At 39.8% G+C, this 24,531-nt stretch overlaps 1 protein-coding gene across 1 annotated transcript; it reads right to left on the bottom strand.

Moving 5' to 3' along the window:
- Nucleotides 1-4,760: 4,760 nt before the first annotated feature.
- LOC307271350 (coatomer subunit delta) lies at nucleotides 4,761-18,251 on the bottom strand. The gene is made up of 10 exons (XM_080053771.1): nucleotides 18,097-18,251; nucleotides 16,167-16,430; nucleotides 12,555-12,734; nucleotides 11,912-12,117; nucleotides 10,966-11,127; nucleotides 9,312-9,477; nucleotides 8,796-8,943; nucleotides 8,531-8,639; nucleotides 7,824-8,028; nucleotides 4,761-6,438 (listed from the first exon to the last, which is right to left on the bottom strand). Exons 1-10 carry the CDS (start codon nucleotides 18,097-18,099, stop codon nucleotides 6,349-6,351), a joined length of 1,533 nt encoding a protein of 510 aa, XP_079909897.1. The 5' UTR covers nucleotides 18,100-18,251; the 3' UTR covers nucleotides 4,761-6,348.
- Nucleotides 18,252-24,531: the final 6,280 nt, after the last annotated feature.

The raw sequence follows: 24,531 nt of genomic DNA, 5'->3' as shown, positions 1-24,531 counted from the left end.
GTGTTAAAGCTAGAAATATTCAACGATTCATTTCCCCTTTCTTGTTGTGGCTCCCACATGACAGTAACGAACAGTGTTTAGTTGAAGGGCTTTTATTCTGAAAGGCGCAGTTAGATGACTGTGTGCAGTCACAACAAAGACACAGAGACATGAATATATATACTGTATATTCGCTCATTATAAGCATACACACAGAATATGGGAATAAGTGAGAAAACATGACTTAAAGGGAAATTGCCATGAAGAAACTGTAATAAGCTACTGTACCACATCAGGTTATATGAGCTGTCTCTTCCCATGCCTCATACCAACATTAGCGCCAACATTCAATCTTTAGTATATGCAGTTGTCCCTTGTCCCTGTCCTGTAATTATCACCTCGGTGTAAACACACACACACACACACACACACACACACACACACACACACATACTGAGAAAGCACTTTTCCCTTTGAACTGCAGCCATGAGCCAAGAGAGGCCCAGCACAGCTTCATCCACTCACATCATGTGACTGCAATGTGGATTACAATGTCCACCAAGAGTTATTCAACAGTTCAGATAGATACAGTGATGGTTACATTTGTAATATGTCAGTTTAATCTATTTCATTTTTTTAATTCAGGAGAAGTCCCCATATCTCACTGAAATGTTGCTTGTTAGGTGATTGTGTCTTTTATTAAGTGTCATGAGAGATTGTGATTGTTGACATGTTCTAAATGGTAAAATGATAACATCTGAATGAATGTATCAAACAAAGAAATGTTCACAGTTTAAAGTCCTATAATGAAATTATTATTCTTTTAAAAGAGTATTTATGGAAAGAAGACTGTGTATGATGATGATGTTGTAGAAAGTCACCCAACAGATCTAGTAACAGTCTCATGCCTCTAGTCACAATAAGACAGAAAACATCCATCCACAAAGAAAAAAAACACACATTAAAATCCCTTTTCCCTTACCTGGAATCGTACTTTCTTGAGCATCATCCTCGGGTCCCAGTGAGTAGACGAGAAGAAGATAAACCAAATGTTACAAAACTTTTCCTATGCCACACTCCATCCAAACCAAAGAAGAAGAAAAAACTTAAACTAAAAACTCCAATCGGCCGATGCTCTTTGACTCCAAATCCAGTCAAAATATCCAAAAACTGAGTCAGCGTGCGCGCCACAGAGTGAGCTGTCTGTCTGCCTGCCTGTTTGTGTGCCTCTGTGTGTGTGTGTGTGTGTGTGTGTGTGTGTGTGTGTGTGTGTGTCTGTGTGTGTGTTTAACATGCCAAAGACAACAGTGTCTGCCCCGGTGTGGCCCTGCTCTCCCCTCTCCCTCTCCCTCCTCTGAGACCCTGCCACAAAGCTTATCAGCCTGTTCATTCATTCGGAAAGCAGACACACCCTCTTTTTTATGACTGGAGGGCTGCTATTAAACCCAAACACCCCACAGTCCAAATATGGCTGCCTCCCCCCTCCCTCCCTTTGACGCTTTAAAGCCCCCTCTCTCCCCCTCCCACCCCCTCACACTCTTCTTCTCCCAGCATTCACCCATCTGTTGGGGCCGCAGCGTCTCCCCGCTCAACATCTGATTTACCAGTTTCTCCAATCAAACAACCCCTGCATTATATACAAACATACATGTAACAATGCAGGCTGCATGCATTACCGCAAGGGCAAGGGCACACTATAATGATGAGTAAATGGACTGCACCCTTATAGCGTTGTTTTCTTAAAAGCACTTTATAGTTAGGCTACAACCACGCAGGGTGCAAGTTAACCATCGGGAGCAATTTGGAGTTCAGTGTCTTGCCCAGGGAGACTTGGACATATGGACCTGACCCTAATCTTAACACAGGGGGGATCAAACCATCCCTGCAATTAGTGGATAACTGCGCTACCTGCTTATAGTCACAGCCGCCCCATTCTATCAAGATGTTGCTCTGAGCCAGTCAGTCTCACTCAGAATGTTTTGCTGTGAGGTTAATGTTAAGACACAAAATGAGACCTAAATTGACCAAAGACATAAGAGATGTGTGTTGGTTTGACCTTTGACCCCACGCTACTGCAAACACACACACATAAAAAGTGCCTATACGTCTATAAAATCACCTTCTGAACTGGCCACAGAGTCAGTCACCTGTTCAGTCAGTGAAGCAGCTCTCCAGTCTTTGAACACAGATCAGCCAAGACGAACCGAATCATGGGAATTCTGTTCAGGTGCATTGTCCCTTTGGTAGTTTAAAAAAAAAGGAAAGCAACAGCCAAGGATAAGTGCACACACAAACATTTAATTTGGGTTAATGGCAGAAAGTTACAAGCAGTGCAAAGACAAGTTAGAAAATGTATGTGCGTGTGTGCGTGTGTGTGTGTGTGTGTGTGTGTGTGTGTGTGTGTGTGTGTGTGTGGATAACATAGCTCAAAAGTCCTCCACCATGCACTGAAACAGCACAAAAAAGGTCTAAACCCACTTTTAGTCAGTAAAGAAGGCAGTGGTCCAGCCAGGCAGCAAAGATCAGACATTAGTCATGCATGTTATGTCTGGCTGCTGTGACCCTCACACAGCTAACGCTAATGAGAGGGCTCCTGCGTGACACGGAAAGGATGAGTCACCGTGGGAGCTGGGGGACTGTGGTTAGTCATCACAAAGGACACCACAAAACTGAATAAGCCTTCATGAAATTTAAATTGAGGTAACACGTTATGAAAGGTGAAATAGCATATGGTTCCAGGTGGCTCATTTACACACTATAATTGTAGTGTCATGGACCATCTCTGACTGTCCATCTTTTATGTTGCATTACATTTTGTTTTGGTATAAATACCATTAAAGGTTCAGTAAGCGGAATGGTCAGTTTAGCTAACTTCCTTTCACTGACTGCAGTTAGCAGTCCCCTCCCTCGTCACCACATTAATGCACTGCGGTCTTCAACAGCAAGTTATCTAGCATCATCTCAGGTCCATAAGTGTGATAAAACATGATAAAAACCATCAAAACAGACATTGGGAAGGATTTTTACCTGCTCCGCCATTGTAGGCGCATAAACATTCACCCATCTGTGCTCTGCGCGTGCACCGGCAGTGAGACGGGTGCCAGTTTGTAGCGTTCTGTCTTGTGATTGGATGTCAGTTTCGGGATCCCCGAAAAGTTTATTTGCCGATTGCATGCAGAGCGGGTGACAGAGAGATTGGCTTTATGAAACGCGCACACTATGTAAGTGATCACTATGAATAAAGAGCGATTTAACACTTATATTAACTCAAATAAATCGCTTACTTCACCTTTAAAGGTGCAGTATGTTACTTTGGGTGTGTGAGAGAAGTGAACATTTCTAAGGTTTAGTCTAACTTAATGAACAACAATTTCCTCACAGGAAAATTGGATTCCTAGAACACTGTTTGACGTTAAAAAGCTACCTGAAAAGTTTACTGTATCACTGTTGTTTACGCAGCAGGGTCCAACATATTCTAGTCTTACCTTTGGTTTCAGGTGCCTCAAAATATTTTTGTTCTGTCTTATAGAATTATTCAATACTAAAATGACATGTTTTGTAAACAAATTGCAGGCTCAAATGTATCAAATGTAAACAAACCCACCTCCAATGAAACTGAATAGTGCACCTTTAAAATATTCATACATTCTGCTCAGCAATATCTATGGAATCATACTGTATGTTAACAGACATGTACATTTCAATTTATTTAGTTTACTGTATATTGCTGATATTGAAAATACCTTTCTTCATATTGTACATTTTCAATTTCCTTCTATACAGTCTATAGTTTAGTTTTGTTTATTTTGTTTCACATACAAATCACTTTAAAGAACATGTAGTAGAAAACGATTTTAAATATACATGTTAAGGAGGTAACTGATATTATATCCAAACTCAAAGTTTCAGCTCCTGGTCATGATTGTATTCGTTCATCCCTAATAAAGGTTTGTTTTTGCTGTACTTCTTGAAGAATTTAGAATTGATTTATTGTATATTTACTTATCTTTTTTATCCTTTGTATATGAGTAATGAATCTAGAGATCTAGAGATAAAGATAAAAAGTTATGTGTAAAGATTTAAATCAATAAAGAAGCTGAAGAATTATGAATTAAAGGCCTACTTCACCGGTTTGAATATGAAGGTGTATTGAATTCTGAGATCCTATGTAGTATAAATGTGCGAAAAAAATTGAAATCGGTTCATCCTAGCCTGAGAAAAGGCAGAAAGTGTTTTTTTAACCCTATATTTCTCTTTCTCGTGACATCACAGAAAGAGAAATATAGGGTTAAAAAAAAACTTACTTTGTAAATATTACTGTGATGTCTTTTACTGTGACATCACAGTAATATTTACAAAGTACGTTTTTTTAACCCTATATTTCTCTTTCTGTGATGTCACGAGAAAGAGAAATATAGGGTTAAAAAAACACTCTTTCTGCCTTTTCTCAGGCTAGGATGAACCGATTTTTTTTTTTGCACATTTATACTACATAGGATCTCAGAATTCAATACACCTTCATATTCAAACCGGTGAAGTAGGCCTTTAAGGATTAAGGCGAGATAAAAATTAATTATTCTTTTCAACTTTTTCTAAACATGCAAAGACAGATGATGGACAGTTTATTTTTGCTTTACGCTTTCCATTGGTTCTTAATACCACTTTATGTCTGTCCATTTGTTTGATGATTTTCTCTTGACTTGTTTAGAATATATACATTTTCAACTTGAATTCCTGGTGCATTACCAACACAAAAAACCAAGCCAGACTTACATTTTCAATAATACATTTTATTCCATTAAAGATTCTTCTTTCCTAATTGTACACTGGAATGTTAAGATTCCCCTTCAGTAATTTAGTTAAAAATGCTCAATCTAGTCATTTTCAACCCCATAGCCACACAACCATTGCTAAATTGAAATCTGGGAGAGTACAAATGAAAAAAAAAAGAAAAAGAAAAAAAATACATGAACATGAAAGACAAATGTTATATTGTGTATAATGCTGATGTACTATGAGAAGTAAAGGATGACTAGGTGGATGAACTGGGAGGGTGTTTACTGCGGGGGGGGGGGGGGGGTCTCCACTGGTCCCTGCTTACCTTGGGATGTGAGGGGGAGTGGGCTGAATATCAGGTCGGCAGCCTCTGATCCCTGATCTGTGTGTGTGTGTTCGTATTTTATCATGCCAACACACATCCACTCCCATCTGATATAAAAGGCCTTATGGGATGTTAGATTAGGGACTTTTCTGAGCCGTGTTCAAAGAACGTGTTGCTCTTGGATAGAGAGGCCAATCACTGGACTTAAATGGAGCAGAATTGAGGAGTGGTTGCAAATGGTGTTAGAAAAAGATTATAAGAAAGATGCTATAGTCAGATCAGATGTAATTACTGGTAGGGCTGTTTTGCCCTGCTGCAGAGAATTCCCTTACAAAGTCCTGCTTCCTTCACTGTCAAATTCCAATATCCAGATTAGTGGTAAACAATGACAAAAATATAAAGTAAAAAAAATAAAAATAATAATAATTAAAAGGACAGAATGCGACAATTTTGTTGATAACCGCAAACAGGGGGGCGATATACAGAGCACCCAAAGCCATATCTAGGACCATTGCGTTACTTCGCTACAAAAACTGAAAAACAAATCAATCTGAAGTGCGATATCAATTGATCAAATCACAATAGTTTAACGATTAAAGAGCGACGGGTTTCCTAGTGATCGAGAGAGCTACAAAAATGTGTACTTATTAATCTATGGATAAGAAAAATCTGAAGAGAAAGGAAAGCAAGAACCCCATTTAAGAGCGGCTTTATGGACCGACCATTGCAATGCGAGAGTGAGGAAGAAAGAAAGGTTGTGGAGGATGCTTAACTAGCACAGCGATCTCTCTAGTGGAGACTGATGCAGTGGCCCCAAGTCCCTCACTACGTCCTGGCAGGGTTTGACTGATAGATGGACCTCCTGCACCCCCGCAGTCATCCTATACTTAGTCAAGTCCTCTTTACAGTTCAAGCTTGGCCAGCACCACAGCATCAGTTGTAGTTGCTTTTGTATTTTGTGTGTGTGTGTTTTTCCTGTTCAATTAACTCTATATATAGATGATCCTCTCTCATACAAACATATAAATACACCACCACTGCTGCTGCTGCTGCTCTGCTCCACCACAGGAAGAGGGCTTGTCCAGAGGGTGCTGACGTTGTTAAGTCCTGTACTGATGTACACAGTCTCTGAAATATTATACACAGGGTGGGCAGGCAAGAAATATTCAATCTTTCTTTTGTAGCATAGATTTGGACTTATTTTTTTGTTGTTGTTGTTGGTGATTTTTTTTGATTTTGTCGTTCTCTTTGAATTTACATTTTTCTTTTTACAGGATTTCGTATTTGTCGACAACAAAGGAGGTTTCTGAAGAGAATCGGACTGAGCTGTCGCCGTCTACGTGAGTCACTTTGGTAACCTGGGGAATGAGACGGAGAAAAAAAAAGTAAATTACCAGCATGTAACAATAAAGAACATCACATATTTTTCACTTTTATCTCCATATCAACACTGTATGAAGTTACCCATCCACAACATTTCTTTAGGTTGCATTCACACCAAATCAGGCCATCGGGCATTTGGGTTGGTTAATACGCAGTCCTAGACTCTGGTGCGCACTAAACAACGGGACTCTGCTCCGCTTGAAAGAGGTGGTCTCAGGCCGCTTGCAAGTTAACTATGGAGCAAATCATCGCTGGTGTGAACTCCATCGGCGCTTATCACAGGAAGCAAAGTATGTGCGCATCATTTTGCTGTCTTTTGAATAAAGTCTTTCATTAAATGCACTTGTTATAAAGTTATTTAGCGCGTGGTCAAATCATACGTTTCACCTGCTATAGTCTGCCGATATTGTAACGTGGGCTGACAGAGGAAAGTAGCAATACAATTATTGGTTTTTGGCTTTTACAATATGCGCTCCACATTACGCATGAAAGTAACCGCCCGATGCTCTGTGATAGGCGATGGAAGAAATTGAGACCGATTCCCATTTTCACTCGCAAAATGTCTGACAGCGTGATTTTTGTTTATAATTTATAGTTTGTTTGAGTTTTGCCTTTGTGAATGCGAACCACACTATGTAAAAAAATTAAAACTGGTGCCACCAAATAAGCGGACCATAAGGTGTGAACATGACCTTAATTACCTTTAACTAAGTCTGGCACTTTGGTGCTGTAAGTGTTCACTACAAAAAAAGGTACTCCTGTATTATCCTGTGAAATTCAATACAACAGCTACATGAAAATGTTTCCCTTTGCAAAGTTTATAGTGTCCATTTTTGCTGAAATTTACAAAAATTTGCAAATTCAATCATATGTTTATCACTGAAGTCATGGTTTTAAGTGATAATTTACTGGACTACATTAGGTTGTGTTCATTAGAACGCAGCTCTGAACATAATTCAGTCCACTGCATCACCAGCACAAACTAAGAAACCAATGCTAAAACATATAATTGCATTAACACCTCTATGGTACAGTGAAGAAATGGCACATTAAAAAGGCATAAAAGTACAATTAATGGCACTACTATTGTATTGGATTGCATTAGACTGCAAAGCCCCATAACGTTAAAGCCTTGTCTGCACTGAGGGGTGCGGTTCGAATCGGTATTGCGCATTTATCTGCTTTTCCACTGTCAAGTTTGAAACCGTGCGGCAAAAACCCCGCCTACCAAATAAGTGTATTGTCGGCAGTGGAAACGCACGCGGCACGCCAGGTCTAGGGTTAGCGTTCTGTACAACACTGTACCGTGCCGTGCCGAAGCGCTCAGTGGAAACGCAGCATAGCGCTCATGAGGACCCACCTGGATGTCGCAGTAGTTGTGCTTGGACACAAAGGACACATTGATGGGGAAGAAGTCGTTGGGCTGCCCGGCGATGCTGAACTCCAGGCTGCCAGTCTTGTTGTTGGCATCGATGACGGGTAGGCACCACTCCAGCACGTTTCGCCTGCTGTCGTGTTTGTACTCTCCATCCAGGTCCCCGATCACTGGAGCTCCCACACCAGACCTGGAGACCAGCAGCAAAAACACAAGGCAGCATGTCAATAGTAGAAACCATCAGGAGGTTTAAGGAGGTTCCGTTGACATGCAAGCCAATCCATGACGATGGATGGTGGCAGAAATGCTTCTTGAAGGATCTTAAATTTATATAGAAACATCTTCAAAATGGAACAGCTTGCTTACTCTTCATAGAAAAGGTTTTCAATACATGTACCTTTATTCATCCGGGGAAGTCCGTTTCATAACCATGTTTACATAATTTGAGCCACACCCTGTTCATTTCTTTTTTTTTAAACTACACACATGAAGGTTCATTTGACTCAGAGCAGGAGTGGCTTCAAATTAAAACTCGATATATCAGTGCTTTACTTACTATGCCTTCCACCAAGAATACAGTTGGTCGAATAACAATTACTTCATTATTTACTGTTGATCTCAGGTCAGAGGAGACTTTTACTCCATCAATAAATCATTGACATTGTATCCACTGGTTGAGTAGGTGTACTTACGGTACAGGGATGCTGATGACCACGTCGTTGAGCTCCAGGCTGTCCTCCTGCAGCTCGTATTCAATGTTGACATCACAGCCACTCCCACTCTCTGACGGCCAGCAGTTTACTAAGGAAGGAACAACACACTCATGTTATCACATTGTCTACTATTGTCATGTTAGTGTCTTCAATGTACACAGAGTCAAAGGGCTGACAATGTATAACTGTATACCACAGAATAATCATCATCTTATGAAACACACACACACACAGTGTCACTCACTGGTTAGAGGTATGAGGGCCTCGTCTGTGGTCTGTAGTCTCCATTTGAGCACGCCAACATCATTGTTGAGAGGGAAGGATTTCTCTGGGTTCTTCAGGCCGATCACCGAGTCAGCTGTGAACAACTTCTTGTCCACATTGGGATGTGTCTGAGAAGAGAAGAGAAGGTTTGAGATTGCCCTGCCCATGGAGTATGAGTGTGTGTGATGAGAAAGAACAGGCCCCTTTGAAATCAGAGTATTTAGAGTATCCTTTAAGATATTTTAGTCACACATCACTTATTAATAATTTAGGCAAGTACTGCACATCTATATTAAATAAAATCACAATATTTACCTAGTCGTACTTCTAAAAAGGTGCAAAGATTTAAAAGCTCAAGAAAGTGATCGCTAACATTTTAGCATGATCCTCATCTTTGAACGAAATCCCTTTATTTTCCATAAAATAACTAGCAGCTATACAGTTTGACATGCCACAGTCCCCAGCCTATGTTTACAGCTGGCGGCGGTGGACCTACTTGCAGCTGGAGTCCTTTGTTGTCGTTGTTGTTGATGATGAGGCGGATGCGTCCGCTCTTGTCGTCTGTGACTCTGAGTGTGATCATACCCAGCAGCTCCATGTTCTGGAGGCCGCCGTCACGCCCGCTGGTCAGAGAGATCTTCTCCTCCACACGCAGGTGGACACTGGAGGAATAAACCACATTCAGAAACAGGGTTATAGCAATGAACCAGGCATAGGACAGACACATCAGTTAGTCTCGCACAGCCAGACTAAACTACAGCTAGTAGTATGTTCTAGATCCAGGCTATTTAGTTTCCAGAATCCGGGGGGAGGGGGGGGGGGGGGGGGGGGGGGGGGGGAACTGGGCTGGCCTGTTTTTATTTCTTTAAACTCAAACTCAAAATCACATTCGTCTTGGGCGGCGCTTAGCCCAGGGAGACGCAACGTGTCCTTTCAAAATAGTGCAATTTGGTGCCGACCAACACCGTTAATGGTGCACTGTGTGTGTGTGCAGCAACATTATGAGCTGGATATTATCAAACCATATCAAACACACACACGCTTGCTCTTTCTGTTGTCTCCTGTTCTGGAACAGCGGGGGAGGGCAAGAGGAGGAGTTAATACAGGAGATGCTTCACTCAATGGTCTTGCAGATGAACTTCGGATAAATACAGTAGATGAATAACATTGATTGGTCAATATCAATGGCCCCTTTTCTTGTATTGACATATTTTACATTTTCTTCCAAACCAATATATCATCCTAGTCGCAATGAAACAAAACACTTCTCAGTTTATTGAATTTAAAAGTGCTTCAGGAAAAATCTAGATCCTGTTCCCTGTAGAGCAGGCGATGTATTAAATGATACAAATCTATTCATTACATTTAAAAAGAATAAAGAGAGTTACAGAATAGCCTATGTAGTCAAAGTCATTTGTTGGATGGATGCGTACAATTGCTTTGTTTATGTTGAGCTTAACGGCATTGCTGTCAAATATTTGTTCAACGGATAGTGTGTCACACCTACCCACATGTTGATGAGATAATAAGGGCTGGACACCAGTCACAGTGTTCAAAGTACCCCGAGTTATTCTTTTAATAACACTCAACATTATTAGTGATGTTTTTTTCTTTGACACACCTCACCTTGATTATAGTATTCACTGCTGTCGCACAGTTCAGTTCACCTGCAGAGCGGCTGACCCAAACTCAACTCTAAGAACAGCTACATTATAAGTCTAGTATCTCTGGAAGACGTATAAATGCCTTTGCTCAACATTCTCATACAGTCAAAACAACATATCAAATCCTAGCTCAGTAGAGCATCTCTTATCCCTGGCTCATGACTGTGCTGTCAGCCAAAGACTCAACACTGGATTGTGTTGCTCTGCATCAGCCTTATCTATTTCAATTACAGATCATTTGGCATTGATGTCACCCTTATCCTGTCTCTATCATGCTCTGGTTTCATTAAAACAGCTTTAAAAAGGGCAATCATTTGACATGAGAAAAGAAGATTCATATCAGAGGCTTAACATAATTAAAGTACAGGACTAAGAGGCAGCCCTACTGAGAACTTTGGGTTTGGACTTTTAGAGCCCTGTGTGGGCGACCATGTATTCAATGAAACTAAATTCAATATATATCTTAAAAAAGGTTTTGTCTGTTACCTCTCCACATTGACGGGTGGTGGCAGAGCTTTAGAAACATCTGAGCCCCTCTTCCCTGAAGAGGGCATGATGGTTTCACCCTCAGACTTGAGCTTGTCCACAAAGTTGTCCACCTCCTTCCCTTTAGCACCCAGTTTCAGAGCCTTGCTGGGCCCACTTGGTCTGGAAAGAAAAGAAAGAATACACAATCTTTGAACAACAACCTTCACTTAAAACCCAACTTCAACACACTCAATAAAAAATATGATTGGCCTCAAAAGTATCTGTGGACATTTACAAAAACAAAAATAAGTCCCAAAGTATTAGGGCACACTCACACTAGGCCCAGTTGCCCCTTACCCTAAGCACGATCAGTCCCATATAAATTGTCAGAGGGACCAGCGTCTATGTTAGTGCTCATTAGCATCTGTACCGCGCCCAAATATGCAGGAGCCGAGGAACTGTACCGCGCTCGAATTTAATTTATTTCAAATCAAACAATACAAAAACTAAATGAAAAGCAAGAAAATACAATAAACAAATTATGTTTAAATTACTTCACAAAAAGAAAACAAATTACATATATTGATATGATATGGCTGAAAAGGAGTAGGAAGAAGTATAAACTTATTTAATCCTACCCCTTTTCCATAGTTAAAAAAATAATATTTATTATATTAGCCTGTATTCCTTATAATCTCTATACAATCTATCAATACAATTGGCGATACTACATTTGATATCTACAATTCATTCATACATATATACAACTTGATATACTATGATTTTTTTATATTTTATATATTTATACAACGCATATATCCATATCTGATTGAGTGGAGAACAGAGCACTCACACTGGGGAAATGAACTAGACTTTAGGGGGCAGAAGTACTTGGGCACGGGGTAGATTGCCTAGTGTGAGTGCGCCATTAGTTATAGGACACATGTATTTCCTGCAGTAGTACCTGACTGGAGCGGCTGTGATCTTGGGTTTCTCCGGCTCTACGATAGTGTCTGTGATGATGGATCCTGAGGAGATGCTGGTCATGCCGGCGCTGCCAAAGCCTCCGAACGCTGGAGCTTTCTTCCCGGAGCGCTCTGCGTCCCGCCGCAGCTGCTGCAGCTCCTTGGCCTTCCTCCTCATCTCTGCCTTGGCCTCTCTCTCCTGAGTCTGTGGAGCAGCAAAACAAAACGTTGTTCCAAATGACGTGACAGTGGTACACTAAGAGAAACAGAAGGGCACTTCGCACATCCGTAACTTAAGGAAGGTGCGTGGGAGAGGGAAGAGTTAACCAAAAAAAAAATCCTGCACAATGTCTAACTTGCAAAGAAAGGGTTTATTAAATAACAACGTTTTCGGTTGGCCTGATGAAGGGCTAGTACCGAAACATTGCTATTACATAAGCCCATTTTTGCAAGACATCGCTGCAAGCAACTGCAGGGTTAGAAAATAATTTTCAAGAAGAAGAAGGACTTAAAAAATAAAAAGTTTAATTTCTCTACATGTAAATGTATACAGCAGTGGCTTTATCATCTAAAGGAAACACTAACAATATGTTTTATATAACATTGCTGCAATAGGATGGAGAAACAGCAGTGTGATCTCACCTCTCTGACAGCACGGAACACCTTCTCCTCGTGGGAGTCCATCTCTGTGAAGGTGCGGATCTGAGCCAGGTTGACGTTCTCTCTGTAGCCCAGCGCCACGATCTCGTCGAAGGCAAAGATCAGGTCGAAACAATGCTCCGAGATCTCACTCTCCTCCAGCACACGACAGTATTCTGGGATCTGGAAAAGTAAGGGGGGGGGGGTGGGGGGGAATGAGATTCATCGACACCGCTTTGCATTCTGGGATCATTTTGAGGCACGAATTCACCTATTTCTGACAAGCCGCCTGGGATGTCAGAGGAGAGGAACACCGGTTGCTGTGCAGTATTATTATTAGTAGAGCTCTGTGTATCAATACGGATGTGACTCTGGAATGTACATCCTTTTATCAAATAGTCATACATCGAATAATATAAATAAACGTACTGAAATCTATCTTTTCATTTTGAAATCTTATTTTCCATTTTTATTTAAAATAGCTACGAGAAGCCTTCAGTTCCTCTTGATTTTTGGACAAAAGCAGTAGTGATTTTACGAAACCAGCGCCTAATGTCTTGAAGATCTTTGCTCGCGTGTGCCGTCAGTGCGTGCATTTGTTTAGGAAGTGAGTGAAAGAGACGGCAGGATGAATTGCAATGTGCTTATGTATTCGTGTGTGAGATTTATAATAAACTTGGATTTAGAACCATTCATAAACAGAGGCTTTTCTTGTCTGCCTGTCGTTAATCGTTTGGTCTTGGAGTTTGCGGGGATTCAGACCCCAGCAAGGTATTAATAATAACTATATAAGAGAAAGCATACTTTTCGCTGATGGTCTCGTTTGCTGTTGAAAATTTGCACAAAGAGTTTAATTAAAGGAGAAAATAATAAAATATGTGTAAGTTCTCTATTTGTCAAGTATATAATCAAAATGTTCTAAGAGATAGGCCTTAAAATCTGTCATTTAAAAACAAATATATATTCATTGAATTAAGAGAAAATAAGCTTTATCATGATATGCATCGTTATCATAAGAGATTTTTTTTCCCATCGCCCAGCCCTAGTTGTCAGTTAAGTTTAAGTAGTTGACCACTCAAATCATCAAATTTGTATTGCATGCAATTTAGGATTTCTGCCTGTTGAGTGAGCTAAATGCTAAAGCCTTTACAGGATGCACTCAAACTGTTGTCACTGATGCTATGACAATTGGCAAGCTTCTCATGCATTCATATTTTCCTAATTCAATATATCACTCGCTTTATGTAATCAGATGTAATGAGTGAAAGCCGGTGTTGAAAATGGATTTGCCTAAAACTTGCACAATTTGTGTCCTGTCTAGTTTTAGTTATGTTGTGCTTGTTCAGAAATACTTGACAGAATAAACATTATGCTGCAGCTAAATTTGAAATTAAGATCAGCAAAAAATAAAATAGCTCATTAATGGTTGGTTGTACATTTACATTTATACTGGATTATTAGAGGAGCAGACTGTGATGCAGGCTCACAAAGTGAGCTGCTGGAGGCTGCTGCAGAGCATTGTCAGAATAACTCAAAGACAATACAGGGCTCAACGCTAAGGTTTTTTTTCACTTGCCCTTTCGGGCAAGTGGGTCTGAATTCTACTTGCCCGAAGTCAATTTTTACTGGCCCCTATACAAAAAATGTTTCTATTAGTCGTGTTGAAATAACTGTAATATTTGCTCTTTATTGACAATGTAAACAAATCATGGACAGTATTATAGATGAGTTAAGGGTCATACTGAAAGTGGAGGCTATATTCAAATATTATTTTAGTTGGAACATTTGTACTTTTTTTTGTTTCTAAACCTACAATAACTGCAAACGAGACGTTTTATGCAAACAAAAATCATGTAAAGAACTTTAACAGCACTTATTTTTATTGTTTTACCTTATTCCTTTTACAACAGCAATTCTTTAAAACTTATTTCTGCAAAACATTTTTTTAGGCCTACAACAATCTGTTCAATCAAGTTTTTATTTTTTTTACTATAGGCTATTATTTTAATGTGTGTATGAGTGATTTTGATTGATTCAAAATCTCAAAATTTGGCTCAGGACAGGCTGTTTTGAACACTTTTCCAGTAGCTTACTTTTAAGCTTCCACTGCCTCATGGTATGTGAAGTCAGACACCTCTGGCGCATTTATTGAGATCTATGCAGGCTGTAGAGATGTTCCTCTGATAACTGTTGCTGATGTTTGTGTTGACCTGCACATTAACTGGTAGTAGGCTACTAGCAGCAGAGCTAACGTTAGCATCCTCGCTACTACTAGATTTACGTTGGGTGCATAATGCATTTAAAAAACGCGGATATTTTCGCTGCTTTTCATACGGTCGGGGTCGACTTCACTCCATTTATAATTTACTCGTTGGCTTTTGGACTTTCTGTCACACCAACCTACTGCGTGTAGTTCCCTTCTCTACCTCTCTAACTGGGTGTGTGTGCTCACCGGTGTTGTGCCGAGTCTGCGTGTGTATGTGTGTGTATCGGCGGTGGAGCCCCGCCCCCCCTTCACAAAACGGAGCAGAGGAGAGGAGAGATGCAATGTAGCAGACACTACGCGCACACAAATGAGCGTTAATGTAATAATTAGCACCAGTTAAATATGAAAATAAACCATAGATATATTACTTGTATTTGGCGATTCAAAAAAATAAAATAAGAAATATGATTTTTTTTTTTTATTATTCAAGAATTTCATCGGAACCTTCCGGTTGCCCGGTCGGGCATGCCAGTTGTCATAGTTACTGGCCCGACATGGCATTTTACTTGCCCCGGGACGTCGGGCAATCCTTATTGTTGAGCCCTGCAATAACAAGGTCCCTGGTGACAGGTGGCAACAGTATTCACTGACAGTGTGAAAAGGATGTGTGAAAAGGTTTATACCCGTTACATGCAGTCTTATGCCTTGTTTCCACTGAGCAACACAGTTCGGTTCGGCACGGTACGTTTACACTAGATCTGGCTTGCATTTCCACTGCCAACAGTACCATTGCAAACTTTTAAGGAGGGGCTTATGCCGTACTGTGACAGCTGCAGTATACTGACTATGGGTCAGAGCTGTTATATGGGCTTTACAGTAACTATGGTGATTAATTCAAGTAAGAGGAAAAACTGCACACAATTAACAAAGAGCTGTGACACTTTATTTTTTTCCAAAATAAGACTCTTCACTCTTGCCAAGGTGACTTTACACTACGGTTTAAGACTTGTACCAATCAACAGACTGTAGGGTGTAGCTCCACCCTTTTGGGACGGCTTAGTACTTCAACAAGTAGGGTGACAAATTAGGTGCGGCACGGTACGCTTATTTTAGTACTCTTTCCAACTTTTGACAGTGGAAAGGCAAAGAAATGTACGATGAACCACAATGAATTGAACTGCCCCGTGGAAACAAAGCTTTACACAAGAAAATATAACTCATTCAATAAAAATATTTTAAACAAAATATAAGGCCCTTGTATGAACCTTAAACTACATACAGGGGAATCATGAAAGCAGTTGCTTTGTATTTTCCACTACCATGTGACAATGTTAACTTAACATTATTACAATGATGACAGCAGTGATTTAGTTTCTGTGTAGCTAGAGAGAAAAGAGAAAGTTATTTACCACGCGGGAGAAGAGTCTGAGTGTTTCCAGGTCCTCCAGGATGTTGCTGTTCTTGGTGGTGATGAGGACCATGTAGAGCTTCTCCAGTGGCTGGTACACATAGCGCACGCTGTCTGTCTCCACAAAGGTGTGCTGCTTGCCTGTGTTCATCAGCTTGGGGAATGCAGCCAGCAGACCCTCCACGCGTGTCCGGGTCATTTCCACAAACTGCCGCGATACGATGGCCTTGCCGGCCTTGGTGCACACCGCCGCTGCCAACAGCACCTGCATGGTGAAGATTAAAACCCATTGTACTTGGAACACATTGTTCATGCAAAGTTTGTTCCACAGTGGTTCCCCCTTCGGCTTCAACTGTGACCTTAACTCCCAAATGATTGCATCTATCTATGGAGAACAATTCAAGTCATGTTAAACAAGCACGTTTAATAAGGTTTGTTTGTTTGTTTGTTTATTAAAACAAAATACACAACTTTATTAAATGTTATGAATGGTTTGTTTGACATGCCCCCCTCCTTTCCTCTTCAACTGGAACCTGAATTCCCGTATTGCTTGCATCTATCTATGGAAAACAATTCAAGTCATGTTAACCCAACAAATGTAATAAAGTCGTATAACTAAATTGTGATTCAGAATTACAGATTCTGCATTCACATTGGCCATTTAGAAAGCAGCTAAACGTATATTATTCAGTCACACACTGCTTAAGTCCATCTACAACAGGGGCATAACACCTCACCAATAATTGAATGCATAAATGAAATTGCTTCTCAGAAGGTCGACATGTCTTTATTATAAAAAGATACATTTTTTTTAGATACTGGATTTGTGATGAGCTTTATGCCTTACTCAACTAAATTAAACAAAAAAAGGCCTAACATATTTCACTTTATGTGTAATGAATCTATAATACATGAAACTGAAACTTTTTTAATTAAATTACAGAGATATCGACATGCACCTGTATCTTGAGACTTGGAGGTGGAAGACTGCAGTATCACCTGGCTTCTCGCTTTACAACCTGCCATTTTATTAAAATAATTACTGCCCCAGGCCAGAGATAACATTTGTGCTGAATTTGACAATGTTAAGTTGCCATTCAGAGGCCGTCAAGTCGTGTTTCAGATGTGTGTACATGCAAGAAAACCAAATGTAACCAACTTTAATCTCCTAACATTTGAACGGCACACGGTGAGATGTACACTTCACAATAGGGACCACGGCAGCTATCACCAACAGGTACGATACGTATCCATAGCAGTACATTGACATTAATTAAATCGTGGGTTTAGCTTAATATAAGTAGGCTAATGTAAATCTGAAAATACTGTAGGTGGCACTCGGGTAATAAAATAAAGGAACTGCTATGATTCCACGTTGACAAAGGCTTAAGTTGGAAATGAAAAGACACCAATTGCGATGGATCTGGATCTGAACCTGAAAAGCGACAACCGCAGCCAACATTGACAGTCCGAAATACATGTAGCAGGAGCCGGCTGGTCATAATGCTAATACAATTGTATGTTAAAGGTAAGGTTTTATGTAAGAAATGTATCCAAGTTGCCTGGCTGAGGACAATATGACAGCAGGTAACGTTAGCCCGGATCCGGCTAGTGACAGGGGCTAACCCTGGTGCTAGCTGCTGAAGCTAGTTAACGTCAGCGATGTCTGCACACCCAGTGCCGTATCTACAGCTGAAACTGTACTCTATGTGATAACAAGACGATTCATTGACTTGATTTAATCAACTAAATGTGGGGTTAGCACTGTCAGTCTAGTAAAAAGCAACGTTTGGGTTCCCCTCTTAGTTCGCTCTTGGACAGTCCAGCTCACTAGCTGATAGCTAGCTTTAGCCAGGTTAGCCAATGTTTTGATAATTGCTAGGCCCGATCAACGCCAGGGACGTTTCAACATTTTTTAGACTGTCACTCACCATTTTGGTCTCTCTCTATGGTACGACGGTGTTCCGTCTCTCTTGTTTCTCACTTCGGTGATTTCGAGGCCCCCGTGAAATAATCAGAGGTGCGAATACACAGCCGACTCCAAGTTGTGTGATTGTTAGCCAGCTAGCGTCAATATGGCAGCAGCACAGAGCCACGTCTCCACCGGAAGAGCAGCGCTGGATCCGCCCACCGCGGAAACCAATGACGTGGGCCCCGAAATGTTGGCAATACTGCATAAACAAGTGACTTCTTCATCACCTATTATAGTCCAGGCAAAATAGCGTTTTTCGACAGACAAATTGTAAAAGAATTTTTTTCAGCTCAGATCATTTCTATGAGGTGTCCAGAACAACATACTAAAAGTCCTAAGAAATCCTAGTTGAGGAAATATGTTTAATTCTCATCAATCCGAGATGTGTGCCAATAAGGCGAGACACCAATAAATCCCAATAGGGCTATTTTTTTCCTTTAGTCCTATCAAAATGAAACTTTACACAATGAAAGTATCCATGATAATTAACATTTTTTGTATTGCAAGTTTCTTTGAAAATTAATTGTAATATGCAAATTAGCTATACACTAATCGTACACGCCCAAAATAAACCCAAATAGGCTTAATTTTTTCCTTTACTCCTACCACAATAAAACTTTACATAGTAAAAGTATACTAGAAAAGTCACTTTTTTTGTATTACAAGTTGCTTTTTAAATGCATTTGAATATGCACATGAGCTCCACACTTATTGAATATCCAATCATCCTACTGCCAATGGGTGATGGCAATGCTGTTTTTAGACTGGCCTCTAACCTGAAAAACTGCCTGGCTTACCTGCCAGGGGTATAACAGGTGCCTCTCATGAATTAGATTAACCCCTCCCTTAGCTAGTGTAATTTTTTACTTTTTTCAGTGCCATTCCCTTTCCTATGCCAAATAGACGAGACTGAAATGGCATGGATAGAGGAGATTGTCAGACACCTGGGACCAAGTAACTCCTTTGTCTACTTTATGCACCATACAGTGCTGCTTGAAAGTATGTGAACCCCTTGAGCCTTTATGAATTTTATTTATCAATACCAGTATTTTTTATATGAAATAACAGATTTTTGTTTATCAATTAAACATTTTTCTTTTCCAGAAATCAATTGTTAAAACAGATTTAAAAAAATTATTTGCCAACTTTTGTATGTGAAAAAGTTTGTGAACCCTGAGCTGCATTGGTAATCAGGTGGGCCAAATTTGTGATGAAATGGACCAATGTTATAAAGAAATTGGGTGGCACTAGATAAAACAGAGATCAAACCAGGTCAGTGTAGGCCCACCAAAGTGAACCCATACAGATCAGACTTGCCAAAAGGGAAAGACAATCTCAGAGGATCTCAGGAAGAGAGATGTGATGTTGCACATTTGTCTGGGGACAGCTATCAATTAATTTATTTGGTTCTTGTGCCATAAACAGCTTGTGTGCATTAAGATCAGCATGATGAAACAAGAGTACTAGCAAGTCTGTGTCATCACCTACTGAGACTGTGTCTTTTGTTCTGGCAGAGGCAATGGCAGTTTGGACAATGAGCACATCTGCATCGTGCTTTGTATGGTTTGTGATACACCATTTTTTGTCTTACAAGTTTCTTTGAAAATGAATTTTAATATGCAAATGAGCTATACACTTATCAAATATAGGCTACCCAAATTATATCCGCATAGGCTTAATTTGAACCTTTACTCCTACCACATTAAAACTTTACACAATGAAAGTCTACATGAAAAGTAAAACATTTGTATTAGAAGTTAACTTATAATGGTCAAGGCTTTCCAGAAGGGGTTGGTGGAACGTCAGAACAGGGGTCACATCATACTGCAGAGCTTGAGTTGCCACAAACCTCAATGTTGAGTATAAGCAGGATTCATCACTGGGATCAAGATCAATCATTGGAAGGAATGTTACTGAAGCTCTCCCAGGGTGTTCATCTAGAAGATGCAGGATCTGCATCATACCAGACCACGATGGCCTTTGAGAGTGAAGGAGGAGGGTTGTCTTCCACAAAACATCCAGCTGTGATGTTTTGTTATCTGCTGGCAACAGAGCCAGTGGCTGATACACAATAGGCTCACGTATAGGAGGAATCATAAAGTACTGAATGTGTATGCGACCAACTGCAGCAATATCTGCAGCAGTCACTTGGATCTTTAAAAGAAAAAATGAAGCCTATGCGAATATATTTTGGGTAGCCTATATTTGATTAGAGTATAGCTAATTTGCATATTAAAATCAATTTTCAAAGATAAAAATGGAATATCACAAACCATGCAAAGCACGATGCAGATGTGCTCATTGTCCAAACTGCTATTGCCTCTGCCAGAACAAAAGACACAGTCTCAGTAGGTGATGACACAGACTTGTCAGAACTCTTGTTGCATCATGCTGATCTGAATGCACAGGAGCCGTTTATGGCACAAGAACCAAAGAAAGCAACAAAAACAAGACGGATATGGTGCATAAAGTAGACAAAGGAGTTACTTGGTCCCAAGGTGTGTGACAATCTCTTCTTTCTCCATGCCATTTCAGGCTGTGATTCTACGTCTCGTCTATTTGGCATAGGAAAGGGAATGGCACTAGCCTGGAAATCCAGACCTGCCACTAGGCGCTGGCAAGTTAAATGTGCTGCGCCTGTTGGTCTGGGCACTCTCCAATGAAGCTCATTAAATATGTCAAGAAATCCTGAGCTACATTTCAATTGGTTCTATCTGATATGGGCGGGCCAGAGCCCTATGTATGGTGCTCTGGGGCGGACGTAAACGGATGACGACAGTGCGCCGTCGAAGCCGTGATAGTAAACATCAAAGATAGCTGCGGATATGTTGTTTGAGTTTGAGACGGCTTTGGCCTCGACCCTTTACAATTTGGAAGACTGCACTCAATCTTTCATTAGCAAGTAAGAGGAATATTCTGTTTTGCAGACGACCACGGCAAAAGTGAAATTTAACAGTTAATCCCGCTGTTCGCTAAATGAACGGGGCTTAATACGGCACATTGTTCATTGCTCTGATTGGTTGTAGTGCTATCAAATTGCGTGCAGTGGCATTTGAAGAGACAAATCTAATTCATGAGAGGCACCCCTGGCAGGTAAGCCAGGCAGTTTTTCAGGTTTGAGGCCAGTCTAAAAGCAGCATTGCCATCACCCATTGGCAGTAGGATGATTAGATATTCAATAAGTGTGGAGCTGATGTGCATATTCAAATTCATTTAAAAAGAAACTTGTAATACAAAAAAAGTGACTTTTCAAGTGTACTTTTACTATGTAAAGTTTTATTGTGGTAGGAGTAAAGGAAAAAATTAAGCCTATTTGGGTTTATTTTGGGCATGTACGATTAGTGTATAGCTCATTTGCATATTAAAATTCATTTTCAAAGAAACTTGTAATACAATTTTTTTTTATTTTCATGGATACTTTCATTGTGTAAAGTTTCATTTTGATAGGACTAAGGGAAAAAAATAGCCCTATTGGGATTTATTGGTGTTTCGCCTTATTGGCACACATCTCGGATTGATGAGAATTAAACATATTTCCTCAACTAGGATTTCTTAGGACTTTTAGTATGTTGTTCTGGACACCTCATAGAAATTATCTGAGCTGAAAAAAATTCTTTTACAATTTGTCTGTTTTTTGGCCCAAAAATGGGTTACTTTGCCTGGCCTATTAGCATTTATCAAATGCTGACAGCAGCTCCCGAGCTCCATATCTTATTTTAATCCATAGGCTTCTTGTGTGTCATTTAATCAACTTTAATCTTCTTAAGAATGTATCCTTATTACACACTGATTGGATGCATTTTCAACATTGACAATTATCAACAAAAATTATTTAAACTCCAAGCTTGCATTTTCTTTGCAAAGCATTTTCTCTGTGGTAGTAAATGCTCACATATATGATTTTTCATTCCACAATTCACAATGCATTTATTTTTGCACAGTGTGGACTGCAATACTTGTAGGCTACATGTAAAAACAGAATGAACCTAAATTACTTAAATCCTTTAAAAAATATTAAGTCGCTGTAAGTCAACTCAACTCATTAAATTATATTTGCAACTTAAAAAGTGTATCTAAATCATACAATACATTTGGATTTTTAATTTGCAAGCCCAAAATGCACTGCAAGAAATGATTGATGTGCTTCAATTGACACGTCTCATTTATAGACGTTTATTCTATGGACATCAGTGTTTAAGCATACATACTGCTAGTTCTTAATGCAAGCTATTTGTTGATTCTATTGTCAGATTGGATTAGAATTTCGGAGTAGTAGCCTGACATCAAGGCAGTGAGCTGTGTCTCATCGCACTTTTGGTGCATGTTCAGCCATAATAGGCCAACTTCAAAATGCCAGCGTCAAACACCTTAAATGCATTTGGGATTTCCTTCTAATACTAATACAATAACTTGTATGGTCAGAGTCTCTACATTTATTTTATAATTGATGATATTAGTATTTTATTATTAGTATAAGTATTCTTCTATTATCGTTATTAACTCAACTGACTTATTTGGGGTTTCAAAGACCCTTTTGCAGTTTGATTTCTTAGAAGTGTGACTATCATCTTTGTTATCTTCACTTCTTACCTCATATTCTGTGTAATAGATATTGGCAACTGGACTTATCTTGCAGTATCTTGTCTAAATTTAATTAAAATAAATATAGCCCATTCAAAATGTACCTGTTTATAAACACAAATTCAGTTTCAACCATCCATTATTGTGCATTGAAATGTGCATTTTACTAATATATATAATTCTTTATTTCAGACCCAGGGGGATCCATATCAACACAAACAACATAAACAAATACACAAACACAGAGTAAAAAATACACAGCCTTTTACAATATTCAGTGCCAAGCATACAGACATGATCGCCAATGGTTCCACAGTCTGGAAGAAAATCTGACCGAACTGCATAGAGGGTTGGCCAAAACTGCAATTAAGTTATTTTCAGACTCAGATGCCCTACACGTAAATCCATACATCAGGCCACGTAACACAGCAGAGCAGGTAGGGACCCCAACACTTACAAACATTTGGCTTGCACTGGAGCTTCTTGGAGCTCTCAGCAGTAGCCTCATGCTATCATTATAGGCCACTGTAAGCTTTCTAATGCTGCCTTGTTTATAACGACACCACAGGTGGGCAGTATACAGCGGCGTACAATACGCTCTAAAGAGTGAGATTTTGACAGGAATGGAGCACATACTAAACTTACGGCAGAGCATGTTCGCTTGTGCATACAGCTTCCGACGCTGCCTATAGATATCCTTGTCATCAGACAGGTCATTAGACATAATATGGCCCAAGTATGTAATTTCACCACACACACTGAGTGCAGTGCCAGACAGATAGAAGTCAGGGAAGGTTGACTGTCTATCTCCTCTGCTTCTGACAATCATGATCTTACTCTTTTTTGCGTTGTATTTTATGTCAAAATCATCACCATACTGTGTGCATACTCTCAGAAGCTGTTGTAGACCAGCACTATATGGACTAAAGATGACCAGATCATCTGCGTACATAAGGTGGTTAATGAGTGAGTCCCCAATCCTACAGCCTGTACCAGATGCATTTAAAATCAAAGACAAGTCATTTATATACATATTAAAAAGAAAAGGAGACAAAATTCCGCCCTGGCGAACACCATTGGTCACATGGAAGGGATCAGATGTTACACTCCCCCATCTCACCCTCATTGCCTGATGCGAGTATCAATAGACCAAGATTCTAATTAAAAAACCAGGGACCCCACTTTTAGACAATTTTAAAAACAATTTCCCATGATTAACACGATCAAAAGCTTTAGAAGCATCAATGAAACACATGAACATTGTGGAATTTTGCCTATTATATTTATCTAAAATTTCCTTTAGTGCAAAAATACATAAATCAGTACCATGCTTTCTTTTAAAACCAAATTGGTGGTCAGTACAGGACATACCTCTCAAGTCTACTCAGTAGAACTGTCTCCATTACTTTGGACATGACACTGGCCAGAGCTATTGGCCTGTAATTATCAGAGCTGTTTAGCTTCCCCACTTTATCTTTTATCACTGGTACTAGCACAACAGAGAGCATAGAATCTGGTAACACTCCATGAACAAAAAGGCCTGTGTAACATAGAGCCACCAGAGGGTATAGTTTCTTACTGGCAAGTTTAACATGTTCAGCTGTAATATCATCCTGACCACAGGCCTTTTTATCTCTTAACTTGAATATTGCTTCATGGACTTCAGCAGCAGTGAAAATAACACCATCATTAAAATCTACACTATCCACTACAAACATATTACCTTTTACACAGTTTAACAGTTCATAGTATTGTTTCCGCCATAACTGTGAAATTTCATCAGGACCACTCACACCATCTATATTAGATGGAA

The sequence above is a fragment of the Ammodytes marinus genome (genome assembly GCF_949987685.1).
Source record: "Ammodytes marinus genome assembly, chromosome: 3".
In the NCBI taxonomy this organism is placed as follows: Eukaryota; Metazoa; Chordata; class Actinopteri; order Uranoscopiformes; family Ammodytidae; genus Ammodytes; species Ammodytes marinus.
Note: the sequence above shows the minus strand (reverse complement) of the source record. Positions and strands in the feature narration are given on the sequence as shown.

Bases quoted from the DNA above. Each gene is read 5' to 3' on its own strand.
- LOC307271350 (XM_080053771.1), bottom strand. The intron at 8,640-8,795 runs GTGAGTGACACT...TTCCTTCCTTAG, and splicing joins GGCCCTCATACCTCTAACCA to TAAACTGCTGGCCGTCAGAG. The intron at 6,439-7,823 runs GTGGGTCCTCAT...CTCATTCCCCAG, and splicing joins ACAACTACTGCGACATCCAG to GTTACCAAAGTGACTCACGT.